This window comes from Triticum urartu, chromosome 3 (genome assembly GCF_003073215.2).
Source record: "Triticum urartu cultivar G1812 chromosome 3, Tu2.1, whole genome shotgun sequence".
NCBI lineage: Eukaryota > Viridiplantae > Streptophyta > Magnoliopsida > Poales > Poaceae > Triticum > Triticum urartu.
In genome coordinates this window covers 116,788,097-116,808,376 of record NC_053024.1, presented here as the reverse complement: position 1 = coordinate 116,808,376, position 20,280 = coordinate 116,788,097, and the positions used below count along the sequence as shown (strand labels likewise).

General features: G+C 43.5%; 2 protein-coding genes across 2 annotated transcripts; both read right to left on the bottom strand.

Annotated features, from left to right (window-relative positions):
* Positions 1-403: 403 nt before the first annotated feature.
* LOC125548133 (probable carboxylesterase 15) lies at positions 404-1,847 on the bottom strand. The gene has a single exon (XM_048711810.1). It carries the CDS (start codon positions 1,685-1,687, stop codon positions 704-706), a length of 984 nt encoding a protein of 327 aa, XP_048567767.1. The 5' UTR covers positions 1,688-1,847; the 3' UTR covers positions 404-703.
* A 6,375-nt stretch (positions 1,848-8,222) lies between these two features.
* Positions 8,223-9,011, bottom strand: LOC125548131 (probable carboxylesterase 15). Its single transcript, XM_048711809.1, has one exon. It carries the CDS (start codon positions 8,964-8,966, stop codon positions 8,223-8,225), a length of 744 nt encoding a protein of 247 aa, XP_048567766.1. The 5' UTR covers positions 8,967-9,011.
* Positions 9,012-20,280: the final 11,269 nt, after the last annotated feature.

The window sequence follows — 20,280 nt, the reverse complement described above, 5'->3', positions numbered from 1 at the left end:
GAGCTCATAGGTGGAGTCCTTCCCGACGACTTGCGCAAGAATTTCTGGAGACATGGAGTTAAGGAGATATGAGAGGACCTGCTGATCCTTGGCGATCCAGGGCCCGTACAGAGGGTTCGGCTCTAGGGCCGTCGTCTTATCCGCCTTCGTGACCTCCACAGTCTTGGGCGGAGCGGCGTCAGAATTGTCCAAGAGCCCGGTTACCTGCACACCTCGCAGGGCCGTGAGCACCTGGGTCTTCCAGAGGATGAAATTTCCTCTTGCTAGCTTCTCTGATGGCGGCGAACCGAGGTTGAGGGCGACGCCTGCTGAAGAAGCCATGGTGATGATAATATGCGGTTCTAGGGTTTTGGTTTGTGGCTAGATGTATGAGAAGAGGTGGCTCTGATACCATGAAAGATAATAAGCGTTCCTACTCCTTTAAGGGAAGCCGCGTCTCGTATATATTGATGTGTGGCAGAAGCCTTGCCAAAGCGTACAAGATAAGAAGGAAGGAGTTTGAGTAGAACAAGGAATAGGAAGGAGGTTAGGATTACAACGCAACGGATTACAGTAATATTCTCTAACAAATCCCAGATTCCCAGTGCGGTTCTGCTCGTTTATATTTTGAGAACTGGCATCAAAATGCATCACTAGGTTCAGTAACTGAATTTCCATGCCCATGCAACAAGCAAGCATCAGTCAAATCGCAACACATCACCGCTCAGTTGCCGCTGTAGACGAACCGCTTGATCACCCGCAGCAACTCGTCGGCCGCCTCGCCGAAGGGCTGCCGGACGGAGAATCCATGCTGCTCTCCCTCGAACTGGACAACCTCGACGGCCTTGCCCATGTCCTTCAGCCTCGCCCCGTACCCCAGCACGCGGTCGCGGAGCACGTCGCTCAACGGCGCCACGACGAGCGCCGCCGGGAGCTCCACCGGTGCGAGGCTCGGGCTCTCCGGGCCGAACGGGTTGGCCAGCGGGTGGTCCAAGCTAGCCCCCACCGGCAGCGACATGCGCCAGAGCTGGTCGGCCATCGCGGTCGTCAGGGACACGCCCGCCGGCGGGTCAGCCTCTGTCGCCGTGCGCTCGGCCCCGGCGAAGAACGCGGAGAGGAGGATGTACCCGACGACGCGCGCCGGGCTGACCGCGATCTGCCCCGACGCTGCGCGGACAGTGACGTGGTGGGCCAGGTTGGCACCCGCCGAGTCGCCGGAGAGGAACGTCCGGGCGAAGTCGGCCGACTCCGCGAGCCACGGGTCGGCGCCGGCGCCAAGCTCGGCCTGGCCGCGCAGCCAGGACAGGAAAGCCGCGCCGTCGTCGATGGCCGCGGGGAGGCGGTGCTCGGGGGCGAGGCGGTACTGCACGGACAGCACGACGGCCCGGATCTCGGCTGCGGCGCGGAGGCAGAACGAGTGGAAGTTGGGCTCCGCGAAGGAGCCGAGGCAGTAGCCCCCGCCGTGGAAGTACACCAGCACGGGGAGCTTGCTGCCGCCGGCCACCGACGACGCCGGCCTGTACACGCGGACACTAAGGCCGTGCGCGGCGTGGTACAGGACGTCCTTCCACTGCACGCCGGGGACGTCCGGTAACGGCTCGTTTGACCGGAGGACGGCTTCGTCGCCGCGGACGACGGAGCCGTCGCTGAGGAGCTGGACGACGCCGAGGAAGTCCTCCACGACGCGCGGTGCCGTGCCGCCGGACATGGTGTGTGGCCGTGAAGTGATCGATCGATGCCGTCAGATGAGATCTATAGCAGCTGGCGAGCCTTTCCTGCTTGTTTTGTCGACGGGGACGAGGACCGGCGAGAGACTTTTTGGGGTGCACGTCTCTAGCCTAGCGGCTCAGCCACCTACCGGTGTGCTCCGTGCCAAATCCACAATAAATGCACTTCTACGATGCACACTACGCACTAGGCAGCATACTTCTACCGCTGTGCTTTTTATTTCTTTTGAAAAATACAGTATTTTCGTATATATTAGGAATATTTTTATGCTTTTAATATTTTTCAAATACATGATTAACATATTTTCCAAATGTACCATTTGATGTCTAGTCTTTTCATGCATATTGTACATTATTTTGTGTAGATAGGGAACATTTTTCTAGACATTTAGTATATTTTTAAATACATGATTAACATTTTTTAAATACACATTTTGACATATTTTTCCTCACATATATTTGCAAATTTTGTCTATACATATAAAACAGTTTTCTATACATGTTTTACATTATAAATTACATTATTAACATTTATCCAAATATATCTTTTGAAGTATACTTTTTTCATACACAGTGTACATTTTTGTATACACCTAATTTTTTTAATACAAGTTAACATTTCTCAAATAAACGATTAATATTTTTCCAATGACATATTTTGAAAAATTTTAATACATGTTAAACATTTTTGAAATAAATGCTGAATTTTGCATTTTTAGAAACAATTCTAACATTTTTTATAATGAATATTATTTCAAAAAGGGTCACTTACACAGTATATTTTAAATACATGACAATTTTTTTGAATGATACGGAAACTTTTTTTTTATTATACAAACATGTCTGTAACATTGTATACACATTATAAAAAAATCTCGTAATTTTTTTGGAATGCGGAGCAGTTTTTATTTGTCATGAACATTTTTGTATGCTATAAATTCTTTAAAAAATTGCGCAAACATTGTTTTCTACTAAGTTACATTTTTGGAACTTGAACATTTTTTATAGTAAAAAATCATTTCCAATTTAGAAACACAACTAAAACTAATAAAACCAAAATTATATGTGCTAGGCAGCCAGTGCTCCTCCCCCGCGAGCGCGGCTACTGCAGGTGACGTTGTGCTATGTAGCAATACATGGCCGATGCTTATAGTGTCCAATACAAGGAACACACTAACCTATAAATTGGGCGATCCCATTAGAACTGGTTGGCCGTAATATTTTCCTTTTACTTTCCCTTTTTATTTGTCTTTCTTTCTTATTTAACTTTTGATATAAAGATTAACTAAATGTTTATGTAATTTCAGTTTCTTGTCATATATAAAAATCACATAGTAAAAATAATATTCACACATTTTAAAAAAAATTGTGAAACGGAAAAGATATATTCATGAAATTTATAGAAGTGTTTGATCTTACAAAAAATAGCACATTTGAAAAATCTTCATGTAGTTAAAAAAGTGTTATAGCGTGTCAAAGTTGCCCACATATTTTATGATCTGTTAACACATTTTAGAAATGTTTCTGCATATAAAAAATATCTACATCTTAGAAATAAAAAATTATTCAATTTTTAAATGTCCAGCATGCTTTAGACAAATAGATTTGTGTATCATTTGAAAAGCTTAGATATAGATGTATATAGGACTAATGTTTTGTACTCTTTGGAGTATGCATTAGTTTTTTTATCAGTTAAAAGAAATTAAAAGGTGAGATGGTTAAAAAACAGGAAAAAGAAAATTGAAAAAAGGTAAAAGAAATAGTAAACTTTTAAAATTAATCCCATTTAAAAATAAAAGTCGGGGAAGAAAACAAAGAACGAAAAATATAAAAACAACAACAACAACAACAACAACAACAACAACAACAAAAACAACAACAAAAGAACCGGAAAAACTGCATGGAAGCCGTTGGCCAAAAATAGAAATTATTGAAATGTGTTCTTGAAATTATTAAAATGGGTCTTTAAAAAAACTTGGAACGACCTTTTGGGATAATTGAAATCGGTCTAAAATTAAAAGTAGTCCAAATGTATCCAATATTGATCTTGCTTTAAAGTCTTGTCATGAGGAATTCAAATATATAAACATATCACTAGTCAGATTTATGGTTCAAAAAATATTCATCCTTAAAAAGAAATACTATGAAATTCAAAATGTATCTTTTCCATGGGAGTGAGACGGTTGGAAAGTTTAAATGGAACCGCACTTCATCCATACATCTTTTTAGATGCACTTCATCCTTACATACTTCAACAAAAGCAGTGTGTGCATCCCCCGCAAAAAAAAACAGTATGTGCATGCAGAGAGCCCTCATTATGTCTAGTACTAGTGGTTGGGGCCCGTCATTGGGGCCCGCCATTGCGGGCCTCCTGAGAGAAAGTTGGGGCGTTGCCAGGTGGAGACACACCCCTTCCACTTTCTTGTTTGTACCACAGGGTGTTATTTCATTGACAACCATGCATTTTTCGAGTGGATGATTTTTCATATAGAAAACTTTTTAATCCGAGCTCGTATGCAAAAAGTTATGCCCATTTTACAAATTCCAGAGAGATTTTGCAAATAAAGTAAAAATTCATATTTGTAAATTTTCCCAACAACTAGACCACATATCACATGGGAAACTTATTTTCTTTTATTTTTTTGACATTTTCTTTTATTTTTTAAAAAACTGAAAATGCGGTCCGGGGGGTGCATGCGAGGGAATTTTTGGGCCAAGTTAGTAATGGCGCACCGTGGGGGTGGTGCGCCATTACTAGTAACTAGTAATGGCGCACCACTCCCACGGTGCGCCATTACTAGTTTTCAAAAAATATAAAAAAAATTAGAAAAATCACTAGTGGCGCATCGTGGATGTCATGCGCCATTACTATGCACTATCCCTTGGTGCGCCATTACTAGTTTTGAAAAAAATAGAAAAAATTGAAACAAAAATTTGAAAAAAAAAATTACTAATGGCGCACCGTGGATGTGGTGCGCCATTACTAATTTAACTAGTAATGGCGCGCCACCCCACGGTGCGCCATTACTAGTTTTCAAAAAAAAATCTTGTTACTAATGGCGCACCGTGGATGTGGTGCGCCATTAGTATTTGGACACTAATGGCGCTCCAACACATGGTGCGCCATTAGTATATAGTAGTGGTGCACCACATGTCTGGTGCGCCATTAGTGTCAATTTCATCTATAGCCCTTTTCCTAGTAGTGTTCAATGACGTGGGAAGAAAGATAAACGAGCTCCGGGAGAGAAAAATGGACTAACGGTTGAAAAACGAAAGGACGACGATAACTGCCACACGTGTGGTATATTCGACATGCATGCACACACCGTGTGTACTGTGAGTAGGAGGTGGCCCACACGGACTGTGTGTGAGCAGACACTAGAATTGCCCACACGTGTGGGCGCGGCTATTTCGTGCCACGCGCCCAACAAGTACTACTCATCTCATCCCGCACGTGTGGCACGAAACAAAAATGCCCACATATCCTAGCGCAGCTACGTTAGATACCCGCGAGATGAAGATTTAGTTGCCATCTTGATTGACAGATGTAGTTATCCGAAATGGCAAGTGTAGTTGTAAAAGCATGGCAACTCTATCTGTTTTGGTTAACTATAGTTGCTATGTCTAATTTATGGTAGTTGTCGCGTGTAATCAAATAGTAATTGCCGTGTGTGATTAACTACTTCCCACATATGGTCAAACGATAGTTGCCATGTGTGTTTACCTAGTTGCCACACGTGATCCAACCATAATTGCCATGTATGATTAATCACAGATGCCATATGTGTGTATCTGGTTGCCACGTACGCGCAACTGCAGTTACCGTCTAGTAAAGAATCACAGTTGCCATGTGTGTGTTTACCTAGTTGCCACGTTCACGTAACTGCAATTGCCATCCACAACGTTGGAGTGTCATGTGGGCGAAAAGCAGTTCACCCACACGCGCATGGACTATGTGGTGGTTGTGTGGGCAGAAACTAATTCACCAACACAGCGCAGCTGGCAAACAGCATGGTGCGGGCGTGTGGGCAAATTCTTCAACGCCCACACACCAAGCCCATCATACGTGGCATACAAATTCTGCCTCAATGTGTCAAGATTCGTGCAAACTGTACTGGACAATGATCCACGCGTGTGGGCTAGTTGCAAAACTGCCACACATGTGAACGTTAGTATTTCCGAAACGAAAAAGTTGAATTGTGCATCAATATGTACTCTTTGACCAGTACGCGTCCTCTCCCACTTGCCCTGACTTTTTTTTCACGATCATACATACACATACATACATATACTCATCCCTATGAATGCACTCATGCACTCTACTCTATGAGCACCGAGAGACTAAGCCAACACATTATCTTGAGATTGACTAAGAGGCTGTTTGATTGCCAGCCACACCTTGTCATACTTTGCCACACCTAACCTTAGGCAAGTTTGACCAAATTAGGTAGGTGTTTGGTTCTAGCCACACCTAAGGCAAGGATTTTTTTTATGAGCAGTGAACCCCACATGTCATAGACACAAAAAATATGGCAAAATTCCTTTAGGCAAGCCAAAGTGTGGCTAATAATTTGAGCAACTCAACTAAGGCAAGTGTGGCAAAAATTATGTGGCAATATATGGCAAAAATAGTCACAATCCAAACAGCCCCTAAGTCGTCACATATGTCTTTTTCATAGTTGAGGGAACGTCCCCCACAGTGAACGCACATCATCGAAAAGTCTGGAATAAATCTAGCTAAATACGATATTAATGTCAGGTCTGAGACTTGAACTCTGGTGGGCAGTGAACGTTATTGTCCTTCTAACTATTCAACCGAAGTTTGATTCGTATTTAGCTACGACGCCGAAGCTGTCAGGTCTGAGACCGGGTCTCATAGGATTTTTTCCGACGGTGAGGGAGAAATTTTAGAAAGGTTAGATTAGAATTTTGTAGCTTCTTCGTTGGTGTAGGATTATCGATAGCAAAACTCAAAGGCAGATACGAATCAATTTTTGTTTGAATAGTTAGAAGAATAATGACATACGTACATACAGCAGCAAGGAAAAGAATTATATGAGACCAGGTCTCACGCGAGACCCATTCTGGTGAATGACACATGGCATTCACAAATCACAAAGCATCCCCTTCCCAGCGGCAACATGGGATACGTACGTTTAGAATTGGAAACTGGAACCGGGGATAGGCAAAGTGGGTCTACTACTTTAAAATTACCATCGCCGCGTGGCATAAATCGGGATGGGTCTCATGTCCCTGCTTATGAGACCCGGTCTCATAGGATTTTTTCCCCTCACCCCCCTTCCCTAAGAATTTCCCAAGATTGCTCAAGATTCAGCTTCTACAACTCAACTTCCCAAGATTGCCCAACGTTCAGCCCCAAACGGGGTGCCAGTGCGATTGGTGGTACTGTCGTGATCAATCAATGGGAAGGTATCTATTTTTTGTGCAGCTGCGGCGATGAATCAAGATTCTTCCGATTATGCTTTTGGCGTCTCTTGGTTGACTCGTTTCATAAGAATTTTTTTTGTTTGCATCAAGAATATCTTTATTTTCGATGAGTGTTTTTTTAAAGAAGGATGATCCTGGGCCTCTGTCTGTATGCAGTCTTATCATTAATTATTCACCAAGACATTACAAAAGTAATACATCAATAAGTCCGAAGACATAATTTTGATATCGCTACTCATATCAATTTGATGAAGTGATGCAGATTGTCGGAGCCGCACATCCAGACAACACGCCAAAGCCCAACATCTAAAGCGGAGGCCCCAAAACCGCTAGCGGGGACTGGGACACACACCGTCCGACACGCTCTCACCCGGATCCGCTCGAGGAGCCTTCATCCAACCTTGTGTGCACGGGGCCGCCATCGATCTCCGCCTGCGCATCGAGCGGGCCACACCGGCTTGATCAGATCTAACCGGAGACCAGACCACACATGCAGCCGATCCATCCATCAGGCCCTCCACGTCGCCGCCGTCAATACGAGGTTAGATTTGTCGCCGTAGAGCCATCCGCCGATCGCAACCATGACCACCGCCCGAGGAAGGGCTGGCCGCCGCGCCACAAGGACCCGACCGGTTGCGCCTCCTCATGCCAGGGAGCCCAGCACCACCCTCACGCCGCGGGAGAGAGGGAGACCCCCGCCACCGCTGTCGGCCCCCGGGCTTAGCCCGACGGTGTGAAGGGGAGGAAGTAGATTGCGGCCATGGCGGCTAGGGTTGTGGCCCACCCGAGTCGCCCGAGGTGGGGTCCAGAGCGACACGGAGGAGTGGTCAAGTTTGAGCGACGCGAGGGTTTTGTTAGAATTGACAATTTTGTACTGTACAAATTTGAAGTAGTTCTTGATACGACTGAACGTCCAACAAGAAATGAAAGTTGCAAAAGTAGATTCATTTCTAGAAAAGCGAGGCAATCTCAGATTCCCAGTGCGGTTCTGCTCGTTTATATTTTGAGAACTGAATTTCCATACTCATGCAACAAGCAAGCATCAGTCAAATCACAGCACATCACCGCTCAGTTGCCGCGGTAGACGAACCGCTTGATCACCCGCAGCAACTCGTCGGCCGCCTCGCCGAACGGCTGGCGGACGGAGAAGCCATGCTGCTCCCCCTCGAACCGGACAACCTCGACGGCCTTCCCCATGTCCTTCAGCCTCGCCCCGTAGCCCAGCACGCGGTCGCGGAGCACGTCGCTCAACGGCGCCACGACGAGCGCCGGCGGGAGCTCCACCGGAGCGAGGCTCGGGCTCTCCGGGCCGAACGGGTTGGCCAGCGGGTGGTCCAAGCTAGCCCCCACCGGCAGCGACATGCGCCAGAGCTGGTCGGCCATCGCGATCGTCAGGGACACGCCCGCCCGCAGGTCGGCCTCCGTCGCCGTGCGCTCGGCCCCAGCGAAGAACGCGGAGAGGAGGATGTACCCGACGACGCGCGCCGGGCTGACCGCGATCTGCCCCGACGCTGCGCGGACCGTGACGTGGTGGGCCAGGTTGGCACCCGCCGAGTCGCCGGAGAGGAACGTCCGGGTGAGCCACGGGTCGGCGCCGGCACCAAGCTCGGCCTGGCCGCGCAGCCAGGACAAGAAAGCCGCGCCGTCGTGATGGCCGCGGGGAGGCGGTGCTCGGGGGAGAGGCGGTGCTCGGGGGAGAGGCGGTGCTCGGGGGCGAGGCGGTACTGCACGGACAACACGACGGTCGGGAGCTCGGCGGCGGCGCGGAGGCAGAACGTGTGGAAGGGCGGCTGCGCGAAGGAGCCGAGGCATGCAGTACGACGTGACCGCATGAGGGAACCAGGTCTATAGATTCCTTTGGTTAGTAGGTTTTTTATATGCGTTTCTCTCTATAGGTCGTACGCATGCCATGCCATGCCTGTCACAGGCTCCCTTCCCTCCGTATGCTCTCTTGCACTTGCAGGTGAGATGCATCCCTAAGAGATTATCTTGTGCACAAAGAACAACCGGCAACGCTATTTAAGATGAGACGAACAGATTTGTACTACGTACAGTTTCCTTTATTAGCGCAGTTTGGCAAACTTTTGTTAATGGACGGTATAAAGTTCTTCGAACCAAGGAAGAAAAGTACAACTCGCCGAACCGCACAGTTCGACTGCCTGCGTACTTCACATACCGGCACTTTAGCCATCCCTGCCTACAGGACTTTACTTGTTCTTCTGCTGCCGCGCGCTCGCGTTTCCCTTCCGTTTACCGCTAAGCTAGATCCGTCTCCCGGCCCTACTAGCGTGCAGTAACTCGACCTCTTGACAATACAGTTATTCATTTTCCTCAATCAGGACCAGTTAACCAGCATCGCTGAGGTACAAGAATTGATTCTGACTTTGCTCCCATCTGATGTTTCATCTATCGACCGTACTTGACAAGCTTGCCTTTTCTCATAGGATCTGCTGAGAATTCCGATCGGCACCAGAGTGTGAAGAATCAACAGTGTTCTGGTCGGCCGAAGTCAATTCATCGCGTTCTAATTAAGAATGCACCATATATAACATACTCCGTCTGCTAGCTTTTATAAGACGTTTTGACAATTCAGACAATGCACACAACGGTTTAATGTCAGCTGTCCAAAATGTCTTATAAAAAAACGGAGGGAGTACTATATATATTATGGTATTACTACCCCGAAATTCTTAGATAAGCTTGTATCTTGACAACTCATGCATGTCGGGTAACGCATAATATGTACTCTCTTTACGGAGGGAGTACACGCGTGCTTCAACTCTCAACAAAGCTCCCTATAATCCTTGGGCAATGGACCAGGATAAACTTAATTTCAGATGCGAGTGTGCACACACATCGCATGTTAATACTATCGGGCACCAAACAAAATACTATCGGGCAGTCCAGAATACACAGCGGAATTTAGATGGCGTGCTGGATTTTAGATCGGCCCAAAGCGCAAAGAAAAATAAATATTCAAGTCATAGATTTTCAAAAGAAAAAGTTTGCAATGAAACACCAATAACTTCTACTATATTAAAGTGGTGCATCTCTAAATTGTTCTATAATGTCTGGTGCCTTCAGTAAAGCCCTTCGTGTTCGATCACTTGAGCACCGGGCTTGTTGGATCAAAATTCTTTGTCCGAAAATAACTCGAATTATTGCCGATCATCTAGGATGCAGTTTTATCAACCTACCCCACCATGGTCCCAGCCAGGCGGTGTATTCCTGTTCATGTGATATTCTGATGTATGTATTATAACAAGCGCATCGTTTGTGGGCAAGTGGCCTATAGATTCGTCTGCCAAGTAGTACTGTTAGCCCATACCCTTTTGATTCCGAGGGAATTGCACGAACCACCACTTATTGGGGCTAGTGTTGCATAAAACACCTACTATACAGGTTTGTTGCAGAAAGCACCACATATTGGTGTAATACATTGCAGATAGGTCTAATCTAGTGTTTAGCTATATTAACATAATTTCAGACAAATGGATCCCGCTTGTAAGTCAATTCTAACCGGCTGATGCAAAGGAATGTGATTTTTATCCGTTTGGGTCGGCCGAGCAGACATGCATGTCCGGGTTTTTTGGGTCGGCTGGTGCACCCACCGTGGCCGACGCATTTGTCCGCGTGGTCTTAGAAAAACTAAATAGGCACAAAAAATATTTAAATTTAAAACATGAATAGTAATAATACATGATTAAACATTAAAACCGCTGGCCAAAGTCCCCTTCAAACATAACTAAATATAATAAAACATAATAAAAACAAAAAGCCTCATAGCAGTTCTCGCCCACAGCCGTAAGCGTCGTCCTCATCGTTGGAGCAGGTAAAGTCAAAGAACTTTGGCGGCTGTGCCCAGGGGAACGCTGTCTGGTAGGCCGCGAGCGCGGCCTCCTCCGACGTCTGCTACTACGCCATGGCTGCCTGGCGCCGCTTGCCTCCTCCTGCTTCCGCCGCTCCTTCTCCTCCTCGCGCGGCTAGTGCTATCGGTGCTCCTCCTCTCCGCGCTCGTGTCGCATGCGGTGCTCTGACCAGTCCACTTCTCCTCTAGCGTGCGGCAGCGCCGCTGCTCAAGGTAGGCCGCCTCCTCCTCCGATGCACCGAGCCACACCAGTGGTGTGCCGACCCTCCCGCACGATGCCCTGCCACTGCGTATGTCTCGGTGACTGTGGGCGGTGCCGGCGTGGGTGTATGTGGTGCTGGTAGCGATGGCGGCGGCAGTGGCGGGTAGATGCAATTGCCGGCCACAGAGAGCTGGAGCGCCTCCTCCAGACCAAGTATGCAAGACTAGTCATATTATTTTGTGATGGTTGTATTGGCCACATGACAACTAGTTTGCTGTAGTGGCCATATAGCAAATACTTGGATGCTAAAATCTAATGGCAACAATATCTACCATGTTTTTGGTGCTAGTGATCACATGCCGAACTTGTTTCATTTAAATTTTGGTTCAAATTTTAACAATTTCAAAAAATATGAAAAATTCCAGTGAATTTCACATGTCTACAGTACTATTCTGAGAAAGTTTTACCCCATTTGGATCAATGGGTTGAAGATAATGAAAGTTTTGGTTAGCCCGTACAATTTTTTGGTTCAATTTTTGACATTTTTCAGAAAAATGAGAAACAATTCCAGTAAATACTACATGTATTCAATACTAATTTGAGAAAGTTTCGGCTCAATTGGACCACAAGTTTGGGAGATAATGACGATCTAATATGTTGGCTGATGTGATCAGTTTTTATTGCCACATGTGCACTTACAAGTGGGACCCATCTGTATAAAATTATGTCAATGTATCCAAATACTAGATTAGATCTAGTTGGAATGTATTACACCAATAGGTGGTGTTTTCTGCAACAAACCCGTATAGTAGGTGTTCTGTGCAACACTAGCCCCAATAAGTGATGGATTATGCAATTCCCTCCGGTTTTTTTGGCTCAATAAGCCCATGCCCTTTTGATTCCCCGTGTGGACAGCGATGTGCCTCATCCATGCGTGAAGACACAATATCTGTTGCGCATGGTTTTTTTGGCTGGTGTTTAATTAATCACGTGCAAATGTTTAGCCTGGTCGCTGATTATATGGTACTATCAAACTCATTTTTTTCTGGGGGTTACGGCATGAAGTGCTGTTGAAAAGATACTAACGTTACAGAGAGGCGGCCATACAGTTCTCTGGTCCATGTGCGCGCTGCCACCTGCCTATGCACTGGCGCTACCTCTACAGCACGTCTGCACCCTCCTTGGTGATTCAAATTTTGAAGGCCACGCCCTTCTTGGAGTCAACGCAGCAGATGGTTGTGGCCAGTGGGAGTACCAGTGTTTCAGCCTACTGACATTTTTTATTTCGTCTGTAGGCTAGCACACTGCATAATTTGATGGCTGCAAAAATTAATTATCCCGCTATTATATTGTCGGTGCAAAAGTTTGCGCTGACAGATATTAGCATGAACAAAAAAGTATTCCATTCGTTTCATAATGTAAGACGTTTTTTGACACTGCACGGAGTCAAAAACATGTTTTATATTATGGGACGAAGGGAGTACTTCATAATTTTTGCATTAAGTATGCTCATGCAGATCAGAACGTTCTTCGTCTTGGCAAGTAATTTTTCTAAAAATAGTTCTTCATATTGTCTCACCGTAGAAACAAGCTAGGTAATGAAAAGTTCTCTCTTTTTTCTTTGCAAAGTTAAATCATGTTACTAAAAAAGTTATGTGAATTTAATATATTTAATGGCTATAGGTTCTTCATGTAATTTCAGTAAACAATAGCAATGCCAAAGTTACTCAAAAGGTCAATGGAACACCATTTTCGCTCTAAAAAATGTTACTGAAAAGCTCTTCTGGTAAAATGTTACACAACGATTAAAGAAACAAAGTTTTGTTGAGTTGATTTTTTTACTCCAAGTAAATTCAAAGAAATATCATGTTCATTTCTTAAAAGTATTGTACTTCTCATAATGACTAGCATTCTTGTGCGATGCTATTATTACATGTTGTTTTTATGAATATCTTACACACGTAATTCAAATCGCTGGTGGTTATTCTTTTTTTTCTGGACGGTTATTGTCTCTCTCCGTATGTAAGTTTTTCGTATGAAAAGCATTTTTGTTATTCTTTTATGCATGTGATCTACAACTTGTCCTGAGTCCGGCTAGCAACAACAGCAATTGTACCGGGGCCATGACTAGAAATGTCATGCAGTAAAAAAGGAAAAAGAAGTTTGAAAATCAACGGCTATAAATACTGACTGACGTGCATCAATATTTAGTTTATAAGAGGGTGAATTATTTCTATCAATCATAAAATACTGATTGGTGTGCTGCAAATGTTGTGTTTTTTGAACATGCATGCATAAAATACTAACGTGCATCAAAATTCCTTCGTCGAAGACCATATGAGTGCCATAATCCGTCGGATAAAGTACTTATTATGTGGCCATTAAATCTAAATTTCTTCCTTGTCGAAAACAAGGGAAATTCAACCAATAACTATTCGAAGTGCCTGATGGAAGTTGCCAAGAACGGGTTATATAAAATGCCCATTATATGGCTAGTAACATTATAGGGAAACGTTCTTCGCCAAATAAAAAATGACTGTCGGAAAAGGTTATATGAAGTGCTCACATATATGGCTTATAACTCTAAAGTTCTTCGAGGTAGAGGACAAGAGGCCCGCAATCAGGAATATAAAGTGCGCATCAACAGTGATATGTGATATATGGTTAGTATCTGAAAAGCCAAATGGAAGTTGTTAAGAAAGTGTTATATAAAATGCATTCTACATAGACAACAACACTATAAGGAAAAGTACTTCGGCTAAGAGGATATGAGTGCTAGAATCCATTAGATAAAGTGCTTATTATATGGCCATTAAATCTAAAGTTCTTCCATGTCGAGACCAAGGGAACTGCACCCAATAATATAAAGTGCTCAAGAACGGTGATATGGTAGACAAGGTCTAGTGTTATAAAACGTGGTCTTATAAGGCAATACCCCATGAATTGTCGAGTTATTATTCGAAGAGGCCTATGAAAGTGGTATATACAATGTCTTCTATATGGACAATGACACTATAAGGAAAAGTACTTCGGCTAAGACAATATGAGTGCTAGAATCCAATAGATAAAGTGCTTATTATATGGCCATTTAATATAAAGTTCTTCCTTGTCAAGAGCAAGGGAACTGTAACCAATAATATAAAGTGCGCAAGAACGGTGATATGATAGACAAGGTCTAGTGTTATAAAACATGGTCTTATAAGGCAATACCACACGAATTGTCGAGTCAATACTCGAAGTGCGCGGTGGAAGTTGCCAAGAACTGGTTATATAAAATGCCCACTATCTGGCTAGTAACATTATAAGGAAAAGGTCTTCATCAAATACAAAATGAGTGTCAGAAAAGGTTATATGAAGTACTCACAATATGGCTTCTAACTCTAAAGTTCTTTGTGGTCGAGGACAAGAGGCCCGCAATCTGCAATATAAAGTGCGCAAGAACGGTGACATGGTATACAAGGTATAATGTTATTAAGTGTGATCTTCTATGGTAATACCCCACGAATTGTCGAGTGTCTATTCGAAGGCCACATGAAAGTTGTCAGGAATAGGCTATGTAAAATATCCACTATAATGAAGTGCTCACAAATAGCTTCTAACTCTAAAGTTCTTCGTGGTAAGTAATGTAAAATATCCACTATATGAAGTGCTCACCAAATAGCTTCTATCTCTAAAGTTCTTCGTTGTCAAGGGCAAAAGGCCTGCAATCAGGAATATAAAGTGTGCACCGACGGTGATATGTGATATAGGGTTGGTATCCGAAAAGCCCCATGGAAGTTGTTAAGAGAATATTATATAAAGACCCTCTAGATGGACAACAACACTATAAGGAAAAGTCCTTTGTGAAAGACCATATGAGTGCCAGAATCGTTAGATAAAATGAGTGTGCAAAAAGTTATATGAGTGCTCATTTTGTCGAGTCACTATTCAAAGTGCCCGACGAAAGTTGCCAAGAACTTGTTATATAAAATTCCCACTATATGGCTAGTAACATATAGGGAAAAGCTCTTCGCCAAGGGCAAAATGAGTGTGGAAAAAGTTATATGAAATGCTCACAATATGGCTTCTAACTCTAATGGTATTCGTGGTCGAGGACAAGAGGTCTGCAATCAGGAATATAAAGTTCCTCGCGCTTGACCATAAGAGGATTGCAACCGAGGATATAAAGTGCGCATCGACGGTTATATGCGACATAGTGTCTACCGATGGAAATATCACAATAATTAATTGTAGGGTTGTTATCCCAAGACCCGGACGAAAAAACTTACCGAACAAATAAGACCATTAAAGTTCTCCGCGGTCGAGCGCAAGAGGCCCACATTCAGGTACATAGCTACTATCTACATAGATCTTTCTGGTCGACCAGAAGAAGACCGCAACCGTGGACATAAAGTGTACATCGATGGTTATATGCGATCTAGTGTCTACTGGTGACAATATCACAATAATTGTAGGGTTGTTTTCCCTAGACCCTGAACAAAAAACTTAGCGAGCAATATAAGATTAATTAAGTTCTGCCTGGTCGAGTCAAAAAGGCCCACATTCGGGTACATATGGCTACTATCTTTAAAGTTCTTCTCGGTCGACAATAAGAGGACCTAAACGGAGGATATAAAGTGTTCATCGATGGTTATATGCTACATAGTGTCTAGTAATAACAATATCACAATAGTTGTATTGTTGTTTTCCCAAGATCCCAAACAAAAAAACCTATGGGTCTATATAACATTATGGCTACTATCTCCAAGATCACAATAGTGCTTCGTGGTGAAGTCCAAGTGCCCTCTATTCGAATATATTTTGCTACTATCTCCAAAGTTCTTCATGCTCGACCATAAGAGGATTGCAACCGAGGATATAAAGTGCACATTGACGGTCATATGCGACCTAGTGTCTACCGATGAAAATATCACAATAATTGTAGGGTTGTTTTCCCAAGACCCAGACGAAAAAATTTACCGAACAAATAAGACCATTAAAGTTCTTCGCGGTCGAGCGCAAGAGGCCCACATTTGGGTACGTAGCTACTATCTCTAAATGTCTTTCTGGTCGACTAGAAGAGGACCGCGACCGAGGATATATAGTGTACATTGATGGTTATATTCGATCTAGTGTCTACCAGTGACAATATCACAATAATTATAGGGTTGTTTTTCCAAGATCCCGAACAAAAAAACTTAGCGAAAGAGGCCCACATTCGGGTCGAGTGCCTACTATCTTTAAAGTTCTTCGCGGTCGACAATAAGAGGACCAAAATGGAGGATATAAAGTGAGCATCGTCGGTTATATGCTATGTAGTGTCTAGTAATGACAATATCACAATAATTATAGGGGTTTTATCCCAAGATCCCGAGTGAAAAATTTACCGATCAATATGACATTAATGTTCTTCATGGTCGAGTTCAAGAGGCCCGCATTCGAATACATATGACTACTATCTCTAGTCAAGACGGTATTGACATTGGGTGCGTGCAACTAAAATTCTTCTACCTATGCCATAAAAGCCCGGTCATGCTATGTGAAAGTCCAGATTAGAGGTGCGGCTTGCAACACAAATAATAACATGTCTCTAGTCGAAAACGAAACCGACATGGGATGAGGAAGTCCCGGTCTCATATGTGTACTGCTAAAGTCCTTCTACCTAGGCCATAGAAGACCGATCATTGTATGTGAATGTCAATATTTAAAGATCCGAAATCAGGTGTGTGCCACTAAAGTTCTTGTACATATGCCATAAAAGACCGGTCATAGTATGTGAACGTCCATATTAGGGGTGCTATTGCCAACTCGAATAATATAGTGTCTCTAGTCGAAAACAGGACCGACATTGGACGAGGAAGTCCCGGTCTCATATGTGTATTGCTAAAGTCCTTCTACCTTGGCCATAAAAGACCGGTCATGATATTTGAATGTCAATTTGTAAAGATCCCATAAATTGGGTGTGTGCCAGTAAAGTTCTTCTACCTATGCCATAAAAGATCGGTCATAGTATGTGAAAGTCCATATTAGGGATGCGGTTGCCAACTCAAATAATATCTTGTCTCTAGTTGAAAACGAAACCGACACCGGACAAGGAGAGTCCCGATCTCAGATGTGTATCACTAAAGTCCTTCTACCTAGGCCATGAAAGACCGATCATGATATGTGTATGCCAATTTGTAAAGATCCGAAAATTGGTTGTGTGTGCCACTAAAGTTCTCCTGCCTATGCCATAAAAGACCGATCATAGTATGTGAAAGTACATAATAGGGGTGCGATTGGCAATTTAAATAATATCTTGCCTCTAGTCGATAAAGGAATCAACATCGGAGAAGGAGAGTCCCGATCCCAGACGTGTATTGCTAAAGTTCTTGTACCTAGGCCATAAAGGACTGGTCATGGTATGTGAATATCAATATGTAAAGATCCGAAATCCGGTGTGTGACACTAAAATTCTTCTACATATGTCGTAAAAGACCGGTCATAGTATGTGAAAGTCCATATTGGGGGTGCAATTTTGAACTCAAATAATATCTTGTCTCTAGTCGAAAACGAAACCGACATTGGACGAGGAGAGTCCTGATCTCAGATGTGTATTGCTAAAGTCCTTCTACCTAGGCCACAAAAGACTGATCATGGTATGTGAATGTCGATTTGTAAAGATCCAAAAACTGGGTGTGTGTGTGTGTGTGTGCCACTATAGTTCTTCTACCTATGCCATAAAAGACTGGTAATAGTATGTGAAAGTCCATATTAGGTGTGTATTGCTAAAGTTCTCCTATCAACGGTGTGTCTCATTTCTTATTTGTGAGATTATAAGACTTGGGTGTCTCTCATTGAAGTTATTCTACGTACGTCATGAAAGACCTCCAAAAGTTGTTGTTGAGATCCGAACTCGGGTGTGTGTCACTAAAGTCCTTCTACCTAGGCCATAAAAGACTGGTCATGCTGTGAAGGACTCACCATAGTATTTGATAGCCCTCCTTGGGGATGGGGAGTGCGGTCGACAGCTCAAATTTTGTCTATAGCTGTTAACAAACTAGACATAGGAGAGAGAGAGAGAGAAATCCCGAACTCCAGCGTGTATTGATAAAGTTCTTCACCCTTATGATGTGAAGGACATAGAATATAATTTGAAAGTGCTTCTTGGTATTCAATATTATGATTAGTATATTCAGTCAGAAATAATATTTCTAACAAAGTGTGGACATACTGTTTATAAGCTATTCGGTCACTAATAATATCTGTTCGATATTGACAGTAAAAAGGATTCTGACTGTTTCCATCAACTTCCAGACAAGTTTTTAAGAAAATCGTCATTGCATGATTTTTTTGTTTCCGTCAAAGCTTCTGACTCTTTCGATCAATGTTCGGTCAAGTTAATAAAGTTCTTCGTATTTTTATGTTAAAGTTCAGACAACGCGTTAATAAAGTCCATGAAAGAAGCGTGACCAACAAATTCTACTACGGTAATGACTTGACCTTAAATGAGAAATCCATTGATCTGCAAGGAGGTCTGTAGCCTAATCAGTCACCACCCTTCACCATTCTTGCCATGTTCACTGTTTGATATTTTTGAACATCGACAAAATCCACACAAACAGAATTTGACTGTTGACCATGTAATACCCAATGCAAAATGCCCCCCAAAAAAGACACAAGTTTTCAAATGATAAGGTAACACCCATACAAAATATAGACGAGATAATATCTATGACGCGAATAAATTCTCGGGTTTGCTTTGGAGGAACACGCTGAAGATACTCCGTGTGCACGCATTCCTTTTGTGCCCTCCAGGTCAGCACTTGCTACACTTCGGTTCTATCCTTGGTTTTTTTGTGCATCTCCTCGAGAAGGACAACCATTTGCCAGGTGACCCTTTGCCCAGCAAATAGAACAGAATTTTGACTAGGTTATAGAAGTCGTAAGCTTCAGCCAAAGAATTGAACTCTTGACCACAAACTCTGACTTTCTTTCAAAAATAATTATTAATGCCTTCTCCAATGCACTTAATTTTCCTGGTGACGGCGTATGGACGTCGGGTATCTTGCCCATACATACCCTGCATAAAACAAATCTGATCAACATAAATAAATATTTCCTGTTCTAGAATGCTAACTGATGATCACACTCGCAAGCTATTGACTGATGTGTACAAAGTTGTACACTTGTTTTCCATTTTATACAGTGAGCATCCAAAATGTTCAAAGCTGCAATTAATTCACATACTATGCTTTAAGGTGCAATTGACAGTTAAAACTGAAGCTAGCATGTATTCCATATATGTAAGAAAGCTTGATCTGCTGATTTTCTTTTGTCAATTGCGACATATATTTGTCAAAAAACACCTACTGAACGTGTCAAAACGAGTAGCTTTACACAATTTCTAAAAAGCTCCTTTGTTGCACTGTTTATCATCATGCCCGACTAGTGGCAGATCACGTGTGGCTGAAATAAAGTACAATGAGACGGTACAGATGGATCCCCAAGGACTGGGCGCAGGATTAGCCTAATATGGCTGAAATAAACACGCCTTGCTACCTTGTTTTGTTAGCAACTCTGTTTATGTTGCAGGGAGATATTTCTCACATCAGACAACTCTGTTCAAGGAATTGTGAATTGGCCTAATCAGCTTTGTTAACAACACAAGACATCTTTGCTGGCCTTGAGAGCCATGGTCATCGTCGTGGCAAGCTGGTTCAGAGAAGTGCAAAAGCGTGAATGAATGGTGAACTAAAAAGTATGGCTGCCAAAGTAAACAGGTAGCAAGGCATGTTTTAAACTTTTAACATGTTTGTCTAGTCCGAAAAATTAACTGGCACCTAAATATGAGGAATACTTGAGCAGAATTGCGCGACTGTACCCAAATATGACGAATCCTAACCGGTTGTGCGCGCAGCACGAATCGTTGCCGTCACCCTCACACGTGGATCAGTGCGAGCCTGCCCCACACGGCCCACCCAAACATGGCCTTCTCCAGAGCACTTATCCTTCCGGATAATGAAAACAATATCACATAATATGGTCGGGTATCTTGCCAAGTTGGACCCTACATATACTTGAGATGTTAACCGCAA

What these genes read in the sequence shown, in the direction of transcription:
- LOC125548131 (XM_048711809.1), bottom strand. Translation starts at nt 8,966, where the DNA reads ATGCCTCGGCTCCTTCGCGCAGCCGCCCTTCCACACGTTCTGCCTCCG.
- LOC125548133 (XM_048711810.1), bottom strand. Translation starts at nt 1,687, where the DNA reads ATGTCCGGCGGCACGGCACCGCGCGTCGTGGAGGACTTCCTCGGCGTC.